The sequence below is a fragment of the Xiphophorus couchianus genome, chromosome 21 (assembly GCF_001444195.1).
Source record: "Xiphophorus couchianus chromosome 21, X_couchianus-1.0, whole genome shotgun sequence".
Taxonomy (NCBI): Eukaryota; Metazoa; Chordata; class Actinopteri; order Cyprinodontiformes; family Poeciliidae; genus Xiphophorus; species Xiphophorus couchianus.
In genome coordinates, this window is record NC_040248.1 from 7,081,918 (window position 1) to 7,108,849 (window position 26,932).

Sequence of the window (26,932 nt, forward strand, 5' to 3'; positions counted from 1 at the left end):
TTTTCTTTTCCTCATGCCTCTCTTGCTGTAATTGAATTAGTCTAACAGGCAGCACATGGTTTGTCACCCAGGCAGATGCCTTATAACGTGACCACTCTGTGCTGTTCCATTTGAGTTTTAGTGTATCAGATCAGTCATTAAGAGAGGCCAAGATGTTTCCTCTATATCTTCAGTCGCGGTGAGTTGCTGACAGTTTAAGAGAAGGATCAGATGGTGTTGGTTATTTTTGCTTATTTTTCTGTGATCTTACATGTTAAGCCTTCTGTACTGTTCTGACTGTGTCTTGGGATAGTTGCACCTATTTTTGATGACATGGCATCAGTAACACAAAGACATTTATTCGGAAGAGGCCAAATAGTAATTGCATTGTAGAATAAAAAGGTCAGAACAATTAAATATCTGTACTTATAATAAATTACACGTGTAGAATGTGTGATGCAACTTCAAAACTAGGAGAAATAATGATTAGAAAGTGATTAGAAAGTCTTGATTGGTAAAAATCTAGGAATAAACATATACTTTGATCATTTAAAAAATTTAAATGGTATTTATTGTAGCTGAGATTTAACTTATTTCCAAATATACTATATTGAACATACTTGACTGTAAACTTCACTTGAAATTTGGTTTAATATATTTGATTGTTGATGACAGATTGTACCTGAATGCTTACAGTTGTTTTAAATGTATATCTATGGTAGACCTGTGTGCTCTGAAGCAGCCTGTGAGATGCATGCATTGATAGGGAACTGTCGCTAGATGGCACAATAGTCACATTTTCTAGCAAAACTTACAGAAATAAAGCCTTTCTTTTTTTACCTTTTTGCCCAAATTTATAGGCGGTTTCATGCTGTTGACTATTCAGCTATTTTAATTAATTTTGCTTAAACCGTAACCAAATGTACTATCAAACGGATAGTTCAGAATTTTCGAGCTGGGATTCTGTGGAAGGGTTCTGAGCAATTAACCACCTACTTTTAATAAATAACTTAATTCAATGTATTTCTTTTGTATACATAAATATCAGTTTCTTCCAGAGATTAAAACTACATTATACATTTTAATGTAGTCTGCTACAGTGTAGCAGTTGTATGCAATGTTGTCTTTAAGCAAGGTCTTGGGTCTGAATCCCAGTCCAGGATCTTTTTGCATGAAGTCTGCATGTTCTCCTCATGCTCGTGTTGATTCTCTTTGTCTTACCCCCCAGTCCAAAAGCATGTCTCTTAATGATTAATTGGGCTGTCTGGTTAATCCGGTGTAAGAGTGTGTGCATGGTTGTGTGTTTTTGTTTGCCCTATAATGACTGAATGAATGTCTGAATAAATATCTAAGAGATACTGTTGTTATCATAATGCACATTAAAGCTTCCTTGTGGGATGGTACATGTTTTTATGACTATACTTTTCCAACACAATGGCAAACAGAATAATCTGATTACGCCATGTTACTCTATAGATATCGGAAGTTATTTTAATGGACTTTACAAATAAGTGTGGTTAGTATCTTAAAATCAATGTAAATAATATTACTGTTACAAAATAATAAAATTACAAATAATACTTTTACAAATCACTATTTTTCAAAATAAAACGTATGACACCAATACTTATAGTAGATATTTGTGTCTGTTGTACAACCAGAGTAATGCATTACAGTGATAAGCTATTGTTTTATCTTCAATTGACCTCCAAATAGACTGAGCAAATTTAACATTACATTAAGGTCGAGTACAACACAGGGAAATCTCACTTTAATATAGGTGTGTTCCTGTGTCTCGTATATTTTTGTTTCAAACACGTTTGCTATTCATTCAGTGACGTTGCTTGCAGTGGGTACAGTAGCCAGAAATTTTACTCAAGAGTTGCGATACCTCATAAGTAAATGTAAAGTGTGGTGAAGTAGAACTACTCATAGAAGTACATTTTTCCTAAACGTTACTTAAGTAAATGTAACTGGGTAAATGTAACAATTACAATCCGCCTGTGGTTTAAACATCTCATAATCTTTTAAAAGAGGCCCATATAAAAATTCTGGTTTACCCCTTTAAAAACGCTGCGTTTTGACAGAATGGCAAAAAAAACTGCTTTAAGATCGGCTTTGGTAGTGTCCCTCCATTCAAACGTCAAATGAAAACCAAATGAAAACTGTTCTAAGATCAGCTTAACGCTTCCGCACTCACCAATCAGCTGACAGCCGCATGACAGGGCAGGCCCCGCGCCTGCGCAGTTTATTGCCTTTTGGTCTCAGGAATATGGCAGCGTCCTGAGTCTTGTTGGGGGGAAACACAGCGGAACTGAGTAGGTACCTGCCTTCAGCGTCAGTGGGAAAACTGAGGAGCACTGGCCGCGGTCAGAGGAGGGAGGGGGGCTGAGGGACGGCTACATTTACCACATATTAGTGATTTGACAGGTAAATGCTATCATTAGCACGTGCCACTACTGTCTTCGTGTTTTCTTGATTGAGCTCCAGTGCTAGGATGTAATTGATGCGCTAGTTAGCCGCTAACCTGTAGCTAGCCCAATCTTAGCCTACCGCTGCTTCCACCTATTTCAATGCAACAAACGCTCATTTAAATGTATTTATAGTGTGGCTATTGTCCCGGTTAGATGAAGCTCTAGCGTCAACATACCAAAAGAGAGTTGCTGTGTTTGTTTTTGATCGTCGAGGCCTGCTGCAATGAAGTAGCTTCCTGGGAGACAGGTAACGTTAATTCTGTCTGTCATGGATTTACTGCAGCTCACGCACACACTGGGGCTTAAACAAGTGACATTATCTTGCAAACGCTCTTATGGCAATTAGATTTTGGCGTTGTTGTTAAAAGATTCAACATGTACATTATTTATCGCTCAGAATCTTCATTGAGCCCCCCAAAAATAAAGTGAGGGGAAGTTCCTGGCCTTTATGTTCCTGTGTTGGAAGAGTAATTGCTTCATGTAATTTGCAAATACAGGGGGGTGTTGCAACGCTTGGTCAGATGAAAATACTAGAAAGGCTTCATACATTGATATTTCTGTAATGTTTTACTTGGTTGTTGTCATTCTAAATGTCTAAATCAACTCTTCATAACCCAGGTGTCATGAGTTTAACAGTAGTAGCTGGACATAAAAGCAGCAGATAGAACTGAACTGATGTCATGGCACATGACATTTTGAACCTTGAACCTCACACTGATGCTAAAGTAGTTTTCCAGTGATGATCTCTGAAATTAAACCCTTTCCAAACAGCTCTGAAAACTGAAACTGTTACCTGAACATCTTTGATTTGAAAGAACTGTTTTAAAAAATTTTTTTTTAAAGTTTCCAGACAAACTAAATCCTTAGCTTGTGTTGATTGTTCTGAATGGTCCTGTGTTGTATTGGGTCACGTACAGTGACGGCATCTGTCCCATCTTTTTATTATCAGTTATTGTTTATTTGTAGAGTTAATTATACCACAGAGTTGTGGCTATAATTTGTGAGATAAATACAAACAAGCTTAATTTTGATACAAAGCGAGCAGTCACCAACGCATAAAAAGCAGAGTTGTTCAAGCACTTTTTTTTAAAACTTCATATTGAATTGTGCTGTGGAAAAAAATGGGACAACAGTGAAGTAGGAATGAACCGCCAGCAGATTCTTATGATTTGGTCATTTTACCTCTGATATGGGAATGGGATCAAGCTCAACTTTACAGTATTCCATATAACTGTGAACATTAGTCTTACCACAGATTATCAATGGGATTTAGGGAATTTCCGAATTAATACCGTTAATGATCAGACCAATTATCAGTCCCACACCTTGGAATTGTCCCGGAGGAAGTGATCCAAGTGACTGGAGTGAGGGAAGACTAGGCTTCTCTGCTTTGGCTGCTGTCCTCGCAACATGAATTGGATGTCTCCCATTAGGTGTAATTGGCCATATTAGATTATCTTAGTCAGAAATCTCAGACCTTTTAAATTGGGATTCCCACCTGAGGAAACTATGGGTTTTTTTCTAACTTTAAACTTGGAAATTGAGTGTATAAATGAATTGAAACCTTTAACAAATTCCAGTTTCTTTTTTTTATGACATAATACACTGAACCAATAAGTCAAGTTCATGTCAATTACTGTCTTGTAAAATGTTTGTTGAAATACTACAACAGAAATTTATCTACTTAGTTGGCACATGTTATAAACGGTGAAAAATAAATGCTGTTCAGCATTTGGAGTCTAAACTCATTTGCAATCTTCTTGTCACAGTAAAAGTATTAGATATGCTTTGCTTTGAGCTATGATCCACACAAAATTTGCTCCTCTGTTCTCTAGTTATTGTATAGTTTTTTTATTTTTATTTTTTAACAACAGCCTGAGAGTAATCTAGAAGAAGTGGGAAGGGCAATCACATGACCCAGTCCTGATAACTATACACAGTAACAGTAAATTTATGGCAGCCAACTACCTCTACGTAGAGCAAACCTCCCAGTAGTGCATGTAGGCAGTTCATAGATGTGCATTTGAATAAAACTTTGTGTAATTTCCGTAACAAAGGGGATACCTGAATGATTTTCTTTTCTTTTCTCTTTTTTTTTGCCAATTCTTATCCAAGAAATTAGACTTCTAAAACTCACCACACAGCACTCTAGGAATCCCTCACCATTCAGTCAATAATGCAGCTTCATTTCCACACTAGAATGAAGAGGAAGGAAAACTGTAGTTGGATTTTTCCAGGATCCTGACTGAGTGCTGACACAGGTTTCCCTTGTCACAGTTCAGCTAACAGAAGCAAGTGACTGTACTCAGAATAAGAAGGGCAGCTATTTCCTCCTCTTGCTCAACTATATTATGGTTTCTTTGAAAGGTTAATCTTTCAGATGTTCCCATTCAGTTTCCTAGTTTGAAAGCTTAACAAAATCATGTAGCTTCTGAATTATTTCCAAATACTTGTACTTTATTCTTTCATTGGACACACAGACAAACATATTTTTATCTTGAACTAGTCAACAAATATCACTGACTGGATTGACATGTATTCCTCTGGTTCACTGTTATAATTTTTCAGGTAATAGACGGATCCAATGGCTTCTAACTGTGGAATCAGACAGCAATCGTGGGATGGCTCTCTCTGTTATTTAATAGCTGTTTACAGTGTTTCCTCTCTGACTTGAGTTTCTCCCTCTGAGCTAAAAAATGTTGAATGATTCTGTGAAGAACAGCATCATTCTCTTATTTACAAGAGTGTGTCTTGTAAATAAGTAGTAAAGACTTGCAAAGGCCCCCCTGGACCAAATTCTGTGGCGTAATAAACAATTTAATCCCCGCTTGCATAAAAGGGTCGTACTAAAAACATTTTTTCTGCCTATGTTTTAGGTCTCGGGAAAAGATGAATATCCTGAAAGACAACAAAGACCTGGCCTGTTTCTACACCACTAAACACTCTTGGAGAGGAAAGTAAGACGCACATTTTTGTATTCTTTTTAAACATAATCAGTTTGTATTATAAACTGACCAAAATCTCAGCTCTGATTAATGTGGTTAGGGAGAAAATCTTGAAATCCTGACTCAGTGCTTCTATTGTGTCATCTTTGTTGAGGATAATGGGTCCTCAGACCTCAGTCTGGAGGCATGTGATTGATCTGTTTTGCTTCACTTTCGGGTGAAACCGATGGTGCACTGAGAAAAAATATAGTCTTTTGCAAGATATTGGTATGTTGATATGCAGTTGTTTTCTGCAAGGTAAATTATATACATCCCCTTTTCTGAAACAACAAATTGTAGCTACACTGATTTAATCTTTGGATAGCAACACTTTTCTGCTGGAAAGGTTACACAGGTGATGGAACAGGTGATGTGATGCCTTGCAGAAGTGTTCCTACTCTTAAATATTTTTAGATTTTTTTTCAGCTTAAAACCACAAACATGAGCAGATTGCTGTATTGGTTTAGGTGACAGATCTTCTGGGCTGGGTCTCTTCACACATCTGAAGTCTTGGCTTACTCTTATTGATCAGATATTTTAGTACTTCATCCATTTTCAGACAGCAGATTGAATCTCTGTGAGATGTTCTTTAGATTTTTAAAAAATCCTAATACATAACATTAAAGTTTGTGGTTATAATGTACTGTATTGCTCTGCATGGGTTACTGTGAACTTTTAGGCCAATGTATAATAGTGTCCGATCTTTTAGAAAGTCTGGTTTATTTGGGGAGGTGCTGTTGAATCTGATACTGTCTATAAAAGCGAACATGGGTCTCAGTTCCGTTGAAGTGAACTGTTACAGTGAAGAGACTGCTCCAAAAGTAGGAAGTGAACTAAAGCCCATGGTATTCTGCTTAAATGCAACCAAAACAAAAACATGAGTCTGGTGCTAGCAGGAGAAATGGCTTGTAATCTTTTACCAAAGACAAAAGAGAAATCCTACAACCTCTGAAACCTCATTCATCCATTTTTGTTTACATTTTGTGAAGAAAGAAGTTGCGATCATATCATCTTCAGAGGTTTTTGTGTCCTTAACTAGTTATTAGTGCACCACAGGTGGGAGGGGGAGACATTTTTTGAAGGATTGGTTTGTTTGACACAATGCAGTGGGAAACGAACCGCAGCAGCTGAAAGTGTAAGAAATGTTGCAGTTTTGGTCCCCAATCCAACAGAGTTTATCAGGTGTGAAAACACACTATAACACACTATATGCTATGGTGTATGAATTCTAGAAATGGATAAAATGTTTAAGAACGGTCTTTTAGAGATGGTGGATAATGGAGGCCCTCTGTGATGATATAATGCATGCTGCAGTTCAAGTCGTGTGCTGGTCATATCACATTACCAATACATGCTTTCTAAATGTTTTTGTCCTGTTAAGGCCTCTCATTGACTTGAGTAATTTAAGCAGGGCTGCAGGGCATCACTCACTCAGCTTCCTAATGCTTCCTTGTGAGTCTGGTAGAAGCCAGTGTTGATGCAGCGAAACAGTGTTTATCTAAGGCTCTTGTTTGTCTAAATTGGTCTATGTGTACTGACTTGTCATCAGTATAACATATCTAACAGAGTTTTGGTGAAATGCTCTTACTAAGCGAAATCAGATGGCATTGCTTTTTCTGAAGAAAGACAAAAGTTGAAAGATGTACAATTTAAGTGGGCAAGTCAGAAAGCTGAAAGAAATGAAACCTGACTTGGTGATTGTGTAATGCAGATATTTGGGATTAGCAAAGCTATGTAGTTGTATTCACTGACATAAAAGTGTGACTGCTGGCAGATCAAGCATAGCTGGGGTGGAGCAGGCTTTTATGAATAGGGTCAAACACAATACATTGGATCCATATGACTTTCATTAGCTCAATAGAAGAAGAAATAGTTTGGATGTTTTCTTTTCATCTGACTTCATAATGATGTTTGCTTTCTTAAGACAGTCCAGTATGGGTTATGTAATATGAAAGTAGTTTTCTGTGATTTTTTTTTTTTAGTTAAAAATATGAATTTACTTCTGCTTTCTTTTTATTTTGCTCAGGTTGAAGTTTAAAACTGTTTTCTGCTCCAAGTTTAAATTTTTTTTTTTTTAAAGACAACATGAGGCTGACTAATAAAGAGTATTTTGTTGCTTTGATGGTTTTAATTAGCTTTTTTTTGTTTCAAAAGTTGTTTTGGGGATATAAATTGGTAAACATTGCTGCATGTCTGAAAGACCTAATTATGACCTCTTTGTGCTCGTGATCATAGTTTACTAAAAGTCTTGTGACTGTCTTGGACGTTACTGGATCTTTATGTTTGTATCCTCTGAATGGAAGGGTTTTCCTTTCTGTAAAAATGAATTCTCCATGGACTCTTGGTCACATTTAAGAGTTTATCAAACATCTATCCATTCATCTTTTTGTGCAACCATCCTTTGTTCCGCTCATCCATCTTTGCATTTATCCATTCCTCTATTCCTCTATCTTTCAACCCATAAATCCACCTGTATTGGCCCACTAGTGTCTACTCAGTGCGCCTGCAGCTTGATTCAGCCTTACTGTTATAAGAATTTTCCACCAGTGACAATTCTGTGCTACCAACCACCATTTTATACCCTCCTCTCCTGGGGTTTAAAGCATGCAGAGTCGACCTTTAAAAAACACCACCTAAGAAGACTGTCACTGATTAGTTAGGGGGCGGTGTCACTGGTTGCACCACAAGTGATTCCATTATAAAACTAACAGTGACTGAGTCGGACAATAAGTCATAAACTGAATGTTCAACAACGCTTTCATGTCCTCCCATTTGTCTCTGTCCATTCATTCATTCATTGTCAGTTTGTCTTCCTTCCTGTTGCCCTCCCTCTGGGTCTTGCAAATTTCCCCATTTAAAGGCTCATAGTGGTTCAAGCATCTGCCATAAAATCCAAGTTAATGTTCAGTCTTTTTATACCTTAAACAATATCTAGTAACCATTGAAAATTATGGGAATATTATTTTGAAAAATGATTCAATTTTGACCTGAAATATGCTTAGAAGCCCGGCTTACAGTAATCTTTTATATATATCATCATAACTTCTCCTTTTTGTGCATGCATATGTAAACCACAGCCTGTATTCACTCGTCTCTGAATGCTGTCGTAACTTTAGTGTTACTGGAAAAACTACTTTATTATGTTGGTGTGTTGACTGATTGTTGCTTCATGGGCTGTTTGTCCTGTGGATAAAATGACGTTTTGATTGTATATTCATATGTGGAGTGGTTACTGGGCTCTTTTTCAGTTATCTTTTGATTCTCTCTTTGTGAACGTTGTTTGTTCAGTATAAAATGGAGTTGTACTTATCTGTGCTTCTCAGTCTGTGTTATTCGTGCAAAATAGGTGATAATTTGCTTATAGATGGGAGGCGGTAGTGAGGAGTCTTCTACAGGAAGTTGCCTAATGTGATTTATTATGAAACTTTGGAAGGAAAGAAAAGCTTTAAAGACATGCGGTTTTGTCGCACCATCTTAAGAATAATGCACTCTAAACAAAGCCTGTTGTATGATGTACTTAAATGAAGTATATAGGAAAACTATACTAGGACACCCATCACAGGAGCTCTTTGTGCTTTGGTATCTCTTAATTGAGGGATGGAAAATTGGGTTCTAAATCGATTTATCTCTCTATTCCCTGTAGCGGGAGCAGAGGTAGTAACATGGCCGAAAAGAAGATTCGACTCCATGCAAATCCTATTCTTATCATCTTACAGTTTTCAGTCTATGTAATCAAATTACAGCATGATGCTGATGAATGGGATATCGTTATTTTTATGCAGGTACAATGCAATAAGGCTTGTAAAAGGGCTCATGATAGTTCAGGTTCCTCCAGGTTGATTTACGTGTCTTACAGGGAATGCAAATCTGAGATTTATTTGTGAAATCAAACACCAGTGTCTCTTTTGCCTGACTGGTTGCAGAATCACTGAGTTAACTGAATAAATCCTAAGCTGTGGTGAGATGTCATAAGCAGTTTTCTGAGTCTTTTAGTGCTATTATTGCTGCAATATCACATTTTTTAAAAACCCAACAAATTTTGGGCACAGTGTGGACATGAACTCAGCTTCTCAAAGGAATTAGTCGAGGATATTTAGATTTTGTCACTGTGCTAAAATAGAAAGTCAGCCCACAGTCTATGAATAATTAACTAACTTTGTGCTGATACTCGGCTCGAACCAGTCTGAACCAAGGTCAAGACAGAAGAGGAGATGCGTGGCCCCAAAATATCTAAACCAGAAGCGCCCCAATGAGTGCAGGTGCATTTTTTAAAAGCAGATTGATTGGATGTTAATTAGTTTTCTGCTTGTTTTTTTTTTTTCTTTTTTTCCCCATAAGCAGTTTTGCGAAGCCACTTGCTTTATGATATCTACAAGTTTGATGCTGTGGTGTTTAAACCCTGAAATGAAAATATGCCAATGTGAGTGCAATCACATTACCTAAACTTACCCATGTCAAACAGAGATGTCTGGGGTTTTGTCTGGTTAGCCAAAATGGCAGATTTGTACTAAACATGGGATTTCTGGCTTGCTTACAATATTCTCATGAAATGATTACGTACACTATGAATACCTTGTTGCATGGTGCGTAGACATGCATTTATAACAAACTTACATTATTATAATCTTTTTGCTTTTATTTGAAGCAGAAAAAACATCAATTGCTGCAGTTAGCATAATGTTATGTATGTCTCAGATTTTTTTTGTTACTGTCATTTTGATATAGTTAAATAGCAGTATAGAATAAACACCTGCTAAATGTTGTTGTTTTCAAGTGCCTTTAGTGCAGAATACTTTTTTTTCAAGTAACAATGCAAACTAATTGTTTAGCTCCTTTCATTTTCACAGAATGCCTGTCGTTCTTTTTTTCACTACTGTAAATATTTCCAAATCAAGGTGAACGTAGTTGGAGAAACCTCCTAGGCCTGGAGGCCACACAGTCATTTGCTATAGATTCCTCTTACTTTGATCCTCCTGTCACTTTAATTCACCAAACAGATGAATCACTTAGCCTCTTATCTTTATCGTCATTTCAGTGTTGATGGTACTTTGGAGTAATTTTACAGGGTGTATGATGCCAATCCTAATGCTCTACTTTAGCCTCGCCTCAGGTCACTGCCTGTCCTGTCTGTTTGTATTTGTCAGGCACTTCGGCCTCAGCTGCAAATGCATTATGTAGAAGTAGCCTCTCAATTATGTCCCCCACCCCCAACCTGCTCCCTGGTAGTTGGACAGCTGCAGAAACAGTCTCTGCACCACACCTCCTGTTGTCTTGCCATATGAGGATGTGCAAAAAGGAAAGATGTCAAGTCAGCATGTTCTGCGAACAGTAGCAATATAAGGAAAACAGCATGAATGTTGGACTGACTGTCATGTTTCTTATATTTGAACTTTAAAATCTCTATTTTACACTATGAAAATATCAAATAATTATTAATCTTCTTCAAATTCGTCAGCAGAATGCGATGAATTACTCGAGCATGCCAAGTGAAACTATTGCCAAACCGCAACGAGACGCACTTCGATTTGGCTGTTGGTTCGCGCACATTCCCACAAGCATTCACTGTTTGGCACACACACATATCTTTCACACTTCCTTCCTACTGTGCGAGAAAGACCAACTATTATAACAGTTAATGAACTAGTGTTTGTTGCCTTTGTGTCAGGATCCAAAGTCACCAACATCAAACTGTTACCTTTCTCAGTCATTAAAAGAATGGAGAAAACAGCAAATCTCAATAGTGATTAAAGCTTATGCCGCATTTACTGCAGTCTGTGACTAGTGATGTATTGATGGAAGCAGTTGGTGAGATGTTAGTCATCTTATCTGTATCATATTTCATATTGACTCATAAACATGCCTGGAAATGAACAAAGCAATGATGGATTTGATAGCTGAGTGCTGTTTGACATTTTTCTGTCTTTCCAAGAGCTATACCTTCAAATGTCATTACTTTGGGCTAATGAGTCACTAGAACTGTTGTTTTTTTTTTTTAAAGGGAAATATTAACACATTATTAAATTTGTAAAACTACGAGCTAGGTTCTCAAATCTTAATTTGTCTCCGATGCATACAAAATTATTTATAAAGACTAAAGTATAATATAAATACATCCCACTAATTCACTCCCTGGCCAAAAGAGAAGTTGCATCCAAGACTTGACTAAGCAAATGGGTGTAAGGCTCTCATTGGACAATTATTGGATAGGCCATTACCTTTCAACTGACAAGTTATTTAACCCTAGCTGATGCAATGTGTAGCTTCTCATTTCTTAAACAACCATGTTGAAAGACACATCCTGCGGTTGTGGAAAATATGCAAGTCTGTTTCAGAAGTGTTGAATCATTGGCACAAAGCAGAGAAAACTTCTATAGAGATTGCAGAAACTTCTGAGTTTGGGTTGAGAACTGCCCAACGTATTATTAAAAAGTGGAAGGAAAGTGGTGAACCATCGTCTGAGAGGAAGAAATGTGGTTGGAAAAAATCTGGAATGATCGTGATTGGTGATCAGTTAAACATTAGATGACACCAAAGGGAAGAAAAACAACAGGAGAACTCAGGGCTATGTTTAATAGGGACAGTAAGAGCATTTCCATGTGTAAAATGTGAAGGGAAGTCGATAAAATTGGATTGAACAGCTGTGAGGCCATAAGAAAACCACTAATCAGTGAGGCTAACCAGAGAAAAAGGCTTTAGTTTGCAAGGGAGCATAAAGATTGGACTCTGGACGACTGGGAGGTCATGTGCTCTGATGAGTCCAAATTTACCCTCTTCCAAAGTATTGGGTGCATCAGGATAAGAAAAGAGGCAGATGAAGTGATGCACCCGTCATATACCTAGTGTCTATTGTACAAACCTGTTCTTGTACAATAGAACAGGCTTGTTCTGTTGTCCTGGTTCAGGACAACAGGACTGGGCTCCTGTTTCAGGAGCCCAGTCCTGAACCAGGACAACAGAACAAGCCTGTCTCATCTGACCATTGAACATTCATCTAAAAGGGATTGTCTACCAGCTGCAAATTTCAGTCCATTTGAAGGTTTTTGTGGTAGAATAGGAATTTCTCTCCTGATCAGCACATTCTCAGTTCATGGTGATGTAATACTAGCTTCAGAGTGCACACTGATAGCTGTTTTCCTGTTCATTTGATCCTTGATTGTTCATAAATGTCCTAACTAATCTCCTTTCATCGAAGGCTGTCAATTGGGGTCCGATGGTTAAAGCTTTAGATCATAAATATTCTTCAAAACTGGTTTTGTTACGGGTAAAGCAAGCTAAGATAAGGTGTCAATGATGGCCTTATCAAATCCCAACCTCAGTTTTGTAGTGTATCCTATATTTGAATGAATGTTGCAAATTCTGCCACAAAAATGGGCAAAACATCAGAAGCTTATTGATTCTTGCAAAGTGTGTTGCTTCTTAAGGGGCATTTTGCCAAGAAATTAAGCGAGTATTAATATATTTTACCTTGTTTTAATGTCTAAAGTACAGAAAATGTACAAAGTATATAAAAATAAATGTTTTTAGGTCTTCAAAGTCATCATAAATTATTACAGAACAAAAAACTGGGTCACAGGAACTGTACATTCTGACTTGTCTCCTCTTTATGTTGCAGATACAAGCGAGTCTTTTCAGTGGGGACGCATGGCATTACCACTTATAACCCGACCACGCTAGAAGTAACAAATCAGGTCAGTACCTACAAATTTGGCTTTACAGAAACCCTCTGGTCTTGCAGACAGACTGGAACCCCAGTCTGTCTGTTGTTGCTGACTGAGATTTTGTGATGCACTTCAAATAGATTTTTAACTATTAAAAATCGACTTGAAGTGCATTACTTCAAGCTGTGGTCTGCCTTCACATATCGTAAGGTTTTAGTATGCTGCAGCCTGCAGGCAAAGATATGTTTCAGGCCAGGATATGAACTATATTTCATAATCAATAACCATTAAGAAACTCCTCATTGACACGTCTCGTTCTAACAGAAGATTGCATCACTTTAATTTTCATCAAATACTCTAGAAAGTGCTGTAAAACAGGATTTTAAGTGACAAAATGATAAATGAATCCTGAGTATTGGTGAGAAATTGTAATTTTTTTTCTGTTTATATATTTGTATTAGAGGTGCACTGAGAATGAGATGGTGAACAACTGGTCTGAAACCCAGAAATCAAATGCTTTTCAAATCAATGAACTAACATTACCAAAGCTATCAGTTTCTGATAGCTAAAGGTGTGGATGTTGTTACTGAGTAAATAAGGCTTGCGTTGTTGTTTTGAGGATATCATTTGCTGGTTCGATTAAAATGGAGATGAGAAATCAGCCACAAAATTCTAACAAGGGCGCTCCTACTTTGTATTTTGTTATAAATCAGTTAAGTGTTGATTTAATTGCTTTATCTGTTGCCAGTGGCCTTATGGAGACATTTGTGGCATCGGTCCAGTCGGAAAAGGCCAAGGGACAGAGTTCAGCCTCACATTCCGCAAAGGCAGCGGCAAAAAGTCAGAAACACTCAAGTTCTCAACGGAGCACCGGACAGAGCTACTCACAGAAGCACTGGTCAGGAAAAATACTCACGCACAATATTTTGTCTAATGTTTTTGTCTGTGCCGAATTCAGTCAAGTTTTCCAAATACTTTTATGAATGACCAAGTGATTCTCTAGTTTTGAAACACAAACGTGAATCAGCAGATGAGGTGGTTTCAAATTGTAGATTAGTGAGTTTAGCATTGGAAAATACCAACAGAAATGAATTTTGTTTTTGTGTCTTTCTATTTTTGATTTGCAGAGATTCAGAACTGAGTTTTCAGAAGGGAAGATTACTGGTAGGGTAAGTACTGATATCTAATAAAGAACCTAAAAATAACGGCAAATGAAACTCACTACACTCTTGGTTTAGTGAGTTTTGCTAAGTAAATAAACACACCCACTTTCAATGAAGGTTTTAAAAAATCTCAAATGATCTGGTCCTTAAAAGATCTTAACATTGTGAAGATGAGATGAAAAATGTGCATAAATGCATGTTGATAGCAACATTTAGTTTGCTGAAATTTCTTGACAATCCCGGGAACTGAGAGAAAATGTATACTTCTGGAAAAACGGGTTCACACAACCAGTTGAATCAGAACTAATGGTCAGAAATATGATTTGTTGTTCTTTATCTTAGTTTTCTAAGAGATAAAATCTTGACCTGAATGTTTGCCATATTAATGACTATTGTTGTTTTATAACATACGTGTGATTAACATTTCACAGCGTTACAACTGCTACAAGCATCATTGGAGCGACATGCGGAAGCCGGTTAATTTAGAGGTGACCCCTGGTGGCATCGACCAAATCGACCCTCACACTAACCGAGTGGTGTGTAGCTACGACTACAGAAACATAGAGGGCTTTGTCGAGATTTCTGATTACCAGGGAGGATTTTGCATCCTTTACGGTGGCTTCAGCAGACTGGTATGCATCATTAAAAAGTACATAGAAAAGTTTAATTATGTGCTCAGCTGTCTGTTTTTATCTTCATGTACTGCAAATTCAGGATTCTCAGTCACTTGTTTCTTTTAGCATCTGTTTGCCTCTGAGCATCGAGATGAAATCATCCGGAGCGCCATCGAACATGCCGGAAACTACATCGGCATCATGCTACGCCTGAGGAAGGAGGCTCTGACCTTTGAGGGTTTCGTGACAGACAGGTTGGGAAAGTACAGCTCAGACGAGAGCATCACTTCTCTGGCTGAGTTCGTGGTGCAGAAGATCACAACACGGCACTCGGTAGGAACTATAAAAAAATATTTAATAAATTAAAGATGCATCTGACTTATTCTATTTAAAAATTCACAATAAATTGATTTACTGGTTAGTTTGGAGGATTTTTTTTCAGCTTCATTGCTATAATATAGATACCTGTTTTAGCCATTATCTAATGCAGAAACCAAAGGACAAGTTATCATATTTTTGCTTGTATGATGAAACCATCTCCACTGTGGAAATGTAGGCTTTAGTCTGATCTTGTTACCTTGTACCCATTTGTTTTTAATGGTCGAACACTTCGTTGCTAATTTACCAGTATGTACAGAGAGAGCTTTCAAAATGATATTGACAAATTGAAAACGTCTCCAAACAGCAAAAGTTTCTGCTGGCACAAGAAAAGAAATTCTCTGCAGAGATTTATAATTGATCTTTCCAGACAAATTTGTTTTGTTTTACTTCATTTCTGTTCATTTCACCACTTCTACTTGGTGTAAACGTTTATACACCAAATTTAAGTTTTTAGATCATAATGTCACTTCCATCGTCGTTTAATTGGGTACGTTTGTCTTAGCAGGATGAAATATTTAATTCGATGTCAGCTGCTTGCTTCAGCAGCTAATGTTTATTGGTATTATAATCTTGGTGTGTTGTTCTGCTTTCCAGGAGCCGGTTAAGCGAATCCTTGCCCTCACAGAAACATGTCTAGTGGAGCGCGATCCTGCTTCCTATAACATAGTCACACTCAAACCCTTTGGAGAGGTGAGACGTAACACAAACATCATAAAGTCCTAAAAATGTTACTGCTCAGTTTTACTCTGGCAAATCTAAATGTTGAATAATATTTGTTTCATTGCGATTAACTGCAAGTAAACATCTAGAATTGTAAAGTTTTTCCTCCAACTCTATGTTGCTGTACCCTCAGGTGTTTGCACTCATCTGTGATGTAGATAACCCTCAGGTGTTTACAGTGGAATTCATCCGAGGCCAGATTAGGAAGTACTCCTCCACTGAAAGGTCTGCAAACACAAATCTCTTTCTATGTTTGCTTTAGCTTTACAACCCTGAGTGTTTTTTACTTTGCACAAATGTGACTGTGCTTCACAGCCTTTAATTTGCTTTGCACCCAATAACACAGACTTGTTTTTCAATTGGGTGTCCAGGGACTCCCTTCTAGCCAGCCTCCTGGATGGAGTCAGAGCATCGGGCAACAGGGACGTGTGTGTCAAGATGGCCCCCACGCAGAGAGGGCAGAGATGGGGTTTGCTCAGCATGCCGGTGGAGGAGGAGGTGGAGAGTTTGCATCTCAGATTCCTGGCAGCGCCTCCTCCTGGTGAGTTAAAGCTCTTCTTCTGAGTGGGGTTTCATTTCAGACAGAAACACTGAGCTTTCCTATATCTATATTTCCATCCAATTGTCATGTGTATTTTGAGCAAAATTTTAAAATGTCGCAAAAATGCAATTAGAAGTGTTTTTATCTACTGGTCTGGAGCGAATCAACCAGACTACGGAAAGCACAATTGTTCACCCAGGTGATGAACAGTCATCGGGGTGATGTTCCCGGTGGTCCATGTTGTAAACTATCATGGGCCACAGGTCACAGAAAACTGGAAAGAGTCCTCCCCCACTGTTCTGGAAGTTTGGACTGGGAGAGTTCACTACGTCAGAACAAATGTGTTTCCATCTCGGCTTTGGGGCATAAACTCTTTTTGAATAAGCCAAAAACCACCTCAAATGACCTAAAACATTTTTTTTGAAATTGAGAAAATTATTTAAAATTGTTCTGTTCCCATTAACCTTTTCTACTGCGATACTCCAAAATGCACATAAATATTTTTATAGAAATATGACTATAATGAGTAGAGACAGATTTATGTTCATAAAGAAGATGATAAAGAATGATGCTGTTATATTTAGACTTCTAAATCTTTCAGGAGCAGATGTCAGAGTTTAAAAGCATTTATTTCTTTCTTTGAGGTTTTCAATAAGTTAGTTGTATGTTTAAAAAAAAGATTACTGTAAAAACATGTGTTGGTAATATTGGTATACCTTCCGAAAGTCTTGAAAATGTAATTCTGCAAAAGTTTTAATTTTTTCAGAAAGTCTATCTCTTTTTATATTTAAACCTTTTCTGCTTTTCTCAGGCGGAACCTTTGCAGATGCAGTGTTCAGATTCAATGCCAATATATCATACAGTGGAGTTCTCCATGCAGTTACCCAAGATGTGAGTTTGATCAGTTTTTGTTTCTCTGTCCAGCTTGGACTCGGACTGAAACCCTTGTCTTTTTTCGGTCCAGGGTCTTTTTTCTGAGAACAAGGAGAAGCTCATCAACAATGCCATCCTGGCCCTGCTAGCCCAGGAAGTGGAGCTGCCGACTCTGAACTCGGAGCTGGAAAGCCATTTCCAGGCCATCCGACGCTTGGTAGCCTCCAAGGCCGGCTTCCAGGCCTTCACCCAGCTGCCTAAGTAAGACGGCAGCACTTTGTTCTTCATTTATTAAAATCTTGCCGTGCTGAGCTGCTGGTGGTAACAGGCATGCTCTGTTATTCCAAGGTCTGGTCAAGGGTCTGGACTCACAGATGCAACGTAAATATGAATCCATGCATCTCAGTCTGCCCTTTTTGTCTGTATTTTATGTCTTTCCCCTCTTTTTCCACTGTCATCCATCACTTTTTAATGAAGCTTTTAGACAAGCAAGTCAGAAATTAGATCCTTTTCAGCCTGACAGTCTGTCTTAATACATCTTGGCCTCCTGTCTTCAGCATTTTATCATTTTTGTTTTTGCGCTTCCATATCACTTTTCATTATTTGCTGTTGCCTATTCTGTTTTCTGCTCCTTTTTATTTATTTTGGCATTCTTCTTGGGTCACTGAGATGTATGAGAGGAACTGTAATTGACCATTTTTCCTTGTAGCTTGTGAGGCTGAGGAGCCAGAATTGGCTTCCCTGAGAGATTCATTGCTGTTGTAGCTTGCTGTTTCCTCTCAGACTCATAAAAACACCCAAACATTTCAGAAATGTTGATTTTATTTAAGCAAAAGAAACAAGTCACTTAAGCAATGAATTATTTGTGTATCCAACCCCAGACCGGCATTTATATTAATTTGTTGGTTATTCTCATTAACAGTGATGAATTTATTGGAGCAAGGTCATTCTTTTGTATTTTATTTAAATTTCTATATGTGTTTGTATGTTGCAGGTTCAGGGAAAAGTTGGGAGTAAAAACGGTCAAAGCTTTAAAAAGGAACAACAATGGTGTGACTCATGCTGCTATTGACATGCTCTGTGCTCTTATGTGTGTAAGTGTATTTTAAATATTATTTCTACTGTATTGTATTTACAGGATCCTCCATGATTACTGAAATCTGTAAAGATGTGCAAGAAATAGGCTAATTCAGCACCTTTATACAAATTATTTAAAAATGGAAAAAAATATCCTAATTTTTAATTTCAGCTCTTTTTCAGAGTTTGGGAAAAACTCCCACTTTAACTATTTAACTGACACACCTAAAGGTTCCTTGAAATTGCGTATGAGCATTTATTATTTACATTTTGTTGATAACTTGATCAGTGTCTTTTCTTGGAAAATAAGTAGATCCTTCCAAACCATAGTTCTTTCGGAGGCTTGTCCTACCTTTACAAACGTGAGCATGTTATCTCCACTCGTTGGGAGTTACAGCCAGTCAGCGCTGAGGAAAATAAATGTCACTTCTGGGCTGGCTGCTTTCCAAACAGCAGCCAATAGCATGTGAAGTAGTGTTGCACCTTGGTGTTTGAGTTTCCTAAGCTGCATTCCCACAGAAAAAGCCACAGAAACTGAATTAGGCAGGGATCCACTATATTGCAATGAAAGATAGATAGAAGTAATTGTGGAGGGGATTGAATCATAGTTTACCATGGTTGAGATTATTCTGTCTTTTTGTAGCCCATGCACGATGACTATGACCTGAGACAAGAACAGCTAAATAAGGCCTCTCTTCTGTCCTCCAAGAAGTTTCTGGAAAACCTTCTTGAAAAATTTATCACCAATGTGGTAACTATCCTTCCAGTTGTCAGGAGCTTTGCTGAAGCTTAAACTTAAATTCAGTTTGGTGTTCAGTTATGTTTTTTTTCCCTCTTTCAATTGTTTTTGACAGGACCATGGAACTGGAGCTTTGGTCATCAGCTCCTTATTGGACTTCTTAACGTTTGCGCTTTGCGCCCCCTACAGTGAAACCACTGAAGGGCAGCAGTTTGACATGCTGCTTGAGATGGTTGCCTCTGACGGGCGAACACTATTCAAACTATTCCAGGCAAGAAGGCTAAGGCTGCAAATAATTCACATTCTTTGTTACAATAAATGTTTTGCAATTTAAGTGACTTAAATCAAACTAATCCTATCTCCAGCATCCTTCCATGGCAATCGTAAAAGGAGCTGGTCTTGTGATGAAAGCTATCATTGAGGCAAGTGTTTTGTTAAATGAACTTATTCTCTAAATCCTTGGTCATTTTTATCAGGTATTGATCTGTGTTTCTAAATGTTTATATTTAGGAAGGAGACAAGGAAATTGCCACCAAGATGCAAGAGCTGGCTCTGAGTGAAGGGGCCTTACCAAGACACCTACACACGTCTTTATTTACAGTCAGCACAGACCAGCGAATGCTCACCAACAGGTCAGCCTTCAATAAATGCACACATTATGTGCTTCTTTAGAGTAAAATAATTATTTTGAACTAACTTAGATTTTTTTTGTTATTACTTGTGAGAAGCATGTAACTTAACATAAATGCCATACGTCTAATCTGTCTGTTTCAGGCAGCTGAGTCGTCACCTGGTGGGACTGTGGACAGCGGAGAATCCTGTGGCTATGAACCTCCTCAAGAGAATCCTGGTACACTTCTGAACTCTTACATTGACGCTGAATGTGAAGAATGTCCTCCAATGTTTATCTGGCCTGCCTGTCATTTGTTTTGGTATTCTTGTACACTAAAGTCACTAATTTGCTTTTATGTCTGCAGCCAACCGGCCTGCTGGCTTACTTGGACAGTCCTGACCCAGTTCCAGAGAAAGACGTGGACAGAATGCACATCCGGGACAACTTAAAAATCGCTTCGGTATGCGTTTTTTTTTTTTCTTCCCAACTTTTCTTTTTTTTTCATGGTTTGGGACATGTAGGTGATGACTGTCATATTCATTCCTATATCTTAGGTTAAAAAATGTTTTTAAAAAGCTATATTGTCCTCACTACTTCTTTTCTCATCAATCATTATGATGCTAAAGCATTTTCCGAATGTTATGCACTATGTCCTTGAGCAAGAAGTCCTGGCCAGCTAGTTTTACAAGTTTTCTAGTGCAAGCACAGGTACTGCAAAGATGGCCAATCACACCTTGTTTGGTCCTAGTGCTTGACCAGTATGAATTTAATGTAGTGTAATGTTGTCATTAAATGGTAAGAACCATTTAAGGAGTTCCTTCTGAAACAATCCAGGGGACATGTCCCACCTGACCCCCCCAAATCCTATCGGTTGTATAAAACGGCAGCAGTGAATGGAAGCAGCTGAAAGTCCTGTTTTACTTATTGAGGTTAAATTGCACTACAGTAATGCAATGTGGTAGATACTAATGTTAAGGATACATTTGCTGTTTGTCCTAAAACATTTGTTTTAGGCTAATGCTACACATGTGGTGGTTGCCAGGGAAATCAAGACATCTAGGGTCCTTATTCATTTATGAGCAAAGTGGAAATGCTTTTGTCATTTCCAGGTCTGGGTAACTGTGGGGGAAAAAAGAAATGGGGTATAGTCAAATGCTTGATTTTTTTCAAAATCCTTTTTCCGTTTTCTAAAGTACGAATATCTATTGATATTTAAATAAAATGCAATTTTTTAACTGTTGTGCAAAAATATAATAAATGAGCTAGTTACTTTTCACAAATCTCATCAGCTTTTTGTGTGTAGAGGATATTTAGTGAAAATAAGATTGTTTACTCTATGCTTACTATATAAATAAGACATATACTATGTAATTATACATATATTAATGGTACAATTAACAAAGTTTGGCTCCAAAGAATATTTTTTGTGGGAAAAGCTTTTTAAAATTACTTATGCACACTAAGGGGTTTAGTAATTCAGTTATGTCACAAATTTGAGGTTTTCTGTCCCCAACATATTTTCATTGTAATTGCAGTAGACTATAAAATAATTTCCTGTTACTCTTCTGCTCTTCCTTCCTGTAGGATCAGTTAAATCGCAACAAGGTGCCGGAGTGGCAGAGAATTGCAGGTAAAGCAGCCAAAGAGGTGGAGAAGTTTGCCAAGGAGAAAGCTGACCTGGTGCTGATGCATTGGAGGGATAAAATGGGCATTGCCCAGAAGGAGGTGAACATGTATTCTTTTAGTAGAGCTCTTGTAGCTTTTGCCTTGAGACAGATTATTACTTCTGTTGCTGGCTGCTAAGATGTTGCTCCTGCTGCTGATGTGGACCGCTGCTGCAGATCGCAGAGCCAAACTCATTCCTGCTGTTATTTTGCATGAAAGCAGTGTCTGCTGTGGTGCTGGATTTTACAGGGTATCTTAGTAAATATTTAATTTTTTATCTAAAGCATGTGCTCTCTTTTAGAGAGGCATTGCTGGGAAGTTTTATGAGGTTAACCTTAAATGCAATCTAAGTGTTTATAAAAACTGCTTTGCTATTTGGCCTTAATACTTGTTTGGCAGGAAATAAGTGGGTGTGTGTTGTCATTGAAACTGGTTCATAAAACCTTGGTTCACTTTTGCTTGTTCGTTTATGTCTCGGTTGCTTAAATCCAGTCCTCTTTCAGGTTTTCTGTTACAATCTGACATCTTTTGCATCTTTACTTTTCAGTGGCTCGAAATCATAAGTTAACACTTAGTATTTGAAATGCTTGCTCTCTTCACTGTTCCTCAACCACATGCATCCATTTCTTAACTTTTAACCTGTTGATTTGTTTTGCTGTGATTAAAAACACAGAAATCTACTCATCCTTTGAATATTAAAGATTTAGCTACTGCTATGCACGTCAGTCTCTTTAATATTCACAAAGTAATGACCTATGACCCTTGTTGTGATTGATCTGTTTGATCTGAGGAACAATAACCTCTCTGTGTCTCTATCCCCAACCCTCCCCTCTGTCACATCTGGTTTCTGTGCTGTCAAACAATGCAGCAGGACAGAAACAACTTGGTAAGTAGGGCTAACCAATGGGTTTCACGTGTTCCTTTTCATTTTATTTTCTCACAGTTCATAAATAACCATTTTCCAGTTTTCATCTCACATTCTGAGGCCTTTTCTTTCCTCTATTTTACCAGTTACTATCCTAACAAAATGAAAAACAAACAAAAACAGATGAACATACAGTCGAGTAGATAATAAATCATATTCTACTTATATTACATGCAGCTCCCAGAGATTAACACTCAGTGAATTAGGTATTTGTAGCTTCCAGAAACTTACTGAAGGCTTGGGTCATAAATTTAAAAAAAAACTTGTCTAAAACAGGAGAACAACTTACCTAGTAGAATTTCCCATCCAGCACTATTTTACTACCCTTGCGGCATCATTTTTTATTCGTTTTCTTGTGTGCTACTATATGGAAAAGCAGATTCTGTGGTGGTTGATTTGCGTGTTTAAGTAAAGTCTCATCCACCTGAACAACTCATTGTCGTGCTGCTACAGTAGACATGATGGGTGCATCACTTCATTTGCCTCTCTTCTTACCCTGAAGTGCCCATCACTCTGGAAGAGGGTAACTCTGGACTTATCTGACCACATGAGCTTCTTCCTTTGCTCCAGAGTCCAATCAAATTAATGCGTTTTTCTCTGGTTAGTGGTTTTCTTATGGCCACACTGCTGTATTTAACAAGTTAACATTAGGTAATTAGTTGGGCTGTCAGGTCACTAAGACTGACACTATTTTTAGTTTTCACACCTTGATTGTACAGATTTTGTTTTATATCTAAGAAATATAACATCTAAGTTATATTTCCAAATAATTTAGATGTTTATGTCATCAGTGAGGAAAAAGTGTAGCAATCTTTCAGTCAGCTGACCAGCAATGCACAGCAACAGGTGGGAAAGTGGGTAGCACCCTTTAAGTATGAGCTTTGTGGCATTTAAAGCACCCTTTAAGTGCAGATCAGGTTAACTAGATGAATAATTTATTTACAGGGTCAAAATAAAAGTTGGACAAAATGAGGTGAATTGGTGAAGTGGCAAATTGACCCTTGAAGTGTTTTAATTTCCATCATCTTTTCTAAAAGTCTACTCATGTTGTTTCCGTTTCATCTTCAGTTTTACTGAAATCTTGGAGATCTGATGCTATGATACTAAGCAACTAAAACCAGCATTAAAAGGTTTGTTTTTTTTGTTTTCAGAATCCAAACCAAAAGCCTGTCATCCTGAGGAAGAGAAGACAGAGAATTAAGATTGAATCAAACTGGGAACTGTTTTATTACAGGTAGCTCATTTTAATCACAAATAAAATTTAATATGTGACGCATAACTTACTTTTGTCATATTTCCACAGCGAACTTTTGTAGCTGAAGTGCTGTTTGTTTTATTTTAAACATCCCTAAACTGTTTGGTCGAAATTATACATTAGTAGCGTTCCAGTTTGTGCAAGAATAAAACCATTGTTATTAAAGATTCCAGCTGGACCATGCGTGCTCCAACCTCATCTGGAACCTTAAAACGAGGGAGGAGCTACGTGACGCTCTGGAGGGAGAGATGCGTGCTTTCAGTGTGGACCGTGAGCTCGGCAATGTCACCGTCATCTCCTGGAATCACCAGGAGTTTGAGGTTTGGACACACTTCCACCCTGGATGCGTTTTTTTCTTGTTCAGAAATCTGTGGGATCACAGAAAATTTGCATGTAAATCTGTGCAGGTGAAATACGAGTGCCTTTCTGATGAGATAAAAATAGGAGATTATTACCTGCGTCTGCTGCTGGAAGAAGATGAAAATGAAGAATCGAGTGCCATCAAGAGATCGTAAGATTCCAGTTACCCCATCTGTCCACAGTGATTGTTGAACACCAGCTCCTTAAAGTATGATTCACGTCATGCCTCTTTTTATTTGCAGATATGAGTTTTTTAATGAGCTCTACCATCGCTTTTTACTCACACCCAAAGTCATGATGAAGTGCTTGTGCCTACAGGCGCTTGCAATTGTGTACGGCAAGTGCTTTGAGGAGATTGGTCCTTTCACTGACACAAAATACATTGTTGGCATGCTGGACCGGGTATGTGCTGGCTAACAGTGCAGGTGATATTTTTTTTGTGTACTATCCACAAGTAAATTCTGAAATCTTGTTATTTTCATAGTGTACAGACAAGCTAGAGAGGGACAGGCTGATCCTCTTCCTCAACAAGCTCATTCTACATAAGGTAACCTGGAAAAAGAGAACAAATTTGCACAAGTGTGTTATCTTACTCACATTTTTATGATTTCTTTTTATTTTTTTGTGCAGAAAAATGTGAAGGATGTGATGGATTCAAATGGAGTTCGTATCATGGTGGACTTGCTTACTTTAGCCCACCTGCACACCAGTAGAGCTACCGTTCCACTTCAGGTAAAAACTGTAAAGTTGTGAGTTCCTGCACTGAGTTTGGTTAGAAATCATTTAAGACCATAATAAATAATTCCAGTTTGTTTTTTTGTTTTTTACTAAAATAACACAATAAAACTCAGTTTAAAAACTGAAATAATAAAAATGCAAGAAAATAAACATTTTAACACACTTTTAGGTTTCACACCAGGTTTCAAAATCACTATGGTTTATAACCTTGACCAGTAGCCACTGGGTGCCAAAGACCCCAATTTTGGAACCTATAATTTAAAAATTGTCTCTTTAGTCTTAAAATGATTCTTGTGTATTTCCACAGAGCAACGTTCTGGAGGCATCACCAGACATGAAAAGGGAGGGTGAGAAAGAGTGGTACTTTGGGAATGCAGATAAAGAAAGAAGAGGACCTTTTAGTTTTGAGGAGGTGAGCAGTAGTCACATTGGCTTTTGGATCATCTTTTTTTCCTTTTTATGCAGTTACTTTATTTTATTACTACTTGTATATATGTTTTCTTCCTTGTTTAGATTCTAGTTTTGATGCAGTCTTTTCTTTCTTCTTTCCAGATGCAGGAGTTTTGGAACACGGGTGTCCTGACAGCAAAGACGCGCTGCTGGGCTCAAGGGATGGACGGTTGGCGCCCCCTACAGGCCATCCCTCAGCTGAAGTGGTGCCTCTTGGCCACAGGCCAGCCAGTGATGAACGAGTCCGACTTGGCTACAATGATCCTCAACATGCTCATCACCATGTGCTCGTATTACCCAAGCAGGTGATTGTTGCTTCTTTTCTGTTTTTTTTCCTCCAGTTTCAAGAAAAAGCTCATGAAGACTAATAATCTGGGCAACTGCTTTTATTTCTTGTGCAGGGACCAGGATAACGCCATCATCCGACCTTTACCTAAAATCAAGAGGATGATTAGCGACAATGCCTGTCTCCCACATATTGTCCAGGTATGTCTACAGTTTGGGTGATACAGGTGTATTATACATGGGCAGAAATTCATTTGTTGGTTTTTCTTGTTTTCCTGTTCCTCTCAGTTGCTGCTGACATTTGACCCCATTCTGGTGGAAAAGGTTGCCAACCTGTTGTACTTGGTGATGCAGGACAACCCAAATCTGCAGCGCCTCTATTTAACAGGGGTTTTCTTCTTCATCATGATGTACACTGGCTCCAACGTGCTTCCTGTTGCGAGGTAATAACGCATCACAGGGATTATTATTAGGGGCATGCGTCATCTTGGAATATTGCTCTTTTCAGCCTGCATGCCTACTTGTAGATGAAACTCAGTGTTGAGTTTTAATCTTGCTAAAAACATTAAACATTTGGACTTGGGCTTAGTTTTAGAACAGGTGTGAAATATGACTTAAGTTGTTTTCCAGATCTGCAAAAGTATGGAAGAAGGAAATGGAGTCTGGAAAAACATTTCCATTTTCTATAAATTACGTCATTTCATCCATCTGGGCTTTACATTATATCACAGAAATATCCCAAGTGTCAGAAAATCACACCATTCGGCTATTTTGTCTTTGTGTCTTTCTTTCTTTGTTTTGTTTTTCCTTGTCTGCCTTTGTGTCTTTCTCTTTTTCTCCTTCTTTTCTTTCCTTCCTCCTTCCCTCTATTTTTGACTCATAATGGTTGAAACATCATGGATTTTAAAGGGTAAAAAAATCAGTTTTCACCCTTTGAACATTGGCTAAAAAGCAATAAGAATAATAGATATTAGTCCGTAATAGCCTGTAATTTTCTCACCTAGGTGCTTAGAAATCCTGGTGTGTAGGATGCATGAAATAAAATCTGTGAAATTCCTCATTTCTTTTTAGGTTCCTGAAGTACACTCATTTAAAACAAGCCTTCAAATCAGAGGAGGTGATTATCATGACACTGACATTGTAATTGTAATTCAAGATTCTGTGACAGAAATTAGATTAAAATGTTATTTCATTTATGTTGCTTGTGCAGTCCAAAGGTCAGGACATCGTACAGCGCAGCGTTCTGGGACCAGCTTTACCAGAAGCCATGGTGTGTTACTTGGAGAACTACGAAGCTGAGCGCTTCTCTGAGATATTCCTTGGCGAATTTGACACACCTGAGGCCATTTGGAGCAGTGAGATGAGGTGAGAAGTGACCTCTGCTTTGTAAAACGAGTTTATTTGTAACATTATTGTCGCAGCAATGAATGCTTCTGTC

The 26,932-nt window shown here is 38.0% G+C and overlaps 1 protein-coding gene across 6 annotated transcripts in view; it reads left to right on the forward strand.

Moving 5' to 3' along the window:
• The first annotated feature begins 145 nt into the window (after positions 1–145).
• The window catches only part of dnajc13 (DnaJ heat shock protein family (Hsp40) member C13), a 36,339-nt gene continuing 9,552 nt past the window's right edge, over positions 146–26,932 (forward strand). The window contains exons 1-33 of one of the 6 annotated variants that reach the window (XM_028005177.1): positions 146–178; positions 5,330–5,410; positions 13,050–13,125; positions 13,844–13,993; positions 14,223–14,264; positions 14,690–14,890; positions 14,999–15,205; positions 15,848–15,943; positions 16,107–16,198; positions 16,345–16,514; positions 17,326–17,405; positions 17,479–17,648; positions 18,382–18,481; positions 19,108–19,215; positions 19,319–19,474; positions 19,569–19,625; positions 19,714–19,835; positions 19,978–20,053; positions 20,181–20,276; positions 21,401–21,541; positions 22,350–22,367; positions 23,558–23,640; positions 23,828–23,981; positions 24,069–24,172; positions 24,264–24,423; positions 24,506–24,568; positions 24,652–24,753; positions 25,067–25,171; positions 25,312–25,514; positions 25,611–25,695; positions 25,783–25,937; positions 26,566–26,611; positions 26,705–26,859. In XM_028005177.1, coding sequence (XP_027860978.1) covers positions 153–178; positions 5,330–5,410; positions 13,050–13,125; positions 13,844–13,993; positions 14,223–14,264; positions 14,690–14,890; positions 14,999–15,205; positions 15,848–15,943; positions 16,107–16,198; positions 16,345–16,514; positions 17,326–17,405; positions 17,479–17,648; positions 18,382–18,481; positions 19,108–19,215; positions 19,319–19,474; positions 19,569–19,625; positions 19,714–19,835; positions 19,978–20,053; positions 20,181–20,276; positions 21,401–21,541; positions 22,350–22,367; positions 23,558–23,640; positions 23,828–23,981; positions 24,069–24,172; positions 24,264–24,423; positions 24,506–24,568; positions 24,652–24,753; positions 25,067–25,171; positions 25,312–25,514; positions 25,611–25,695; positions 25,783–25,937; positions 26,566–26,611; positions 26,705–26,859 — 3,680 coding nt within the window. In that variant the 5' untranslated portion in view covers positions 146–152. The other 5 variants (XM_028005172.1, XM_028005174.1, XM_028005175.1 and 2 more) reach the window with 5 other exon arrangements.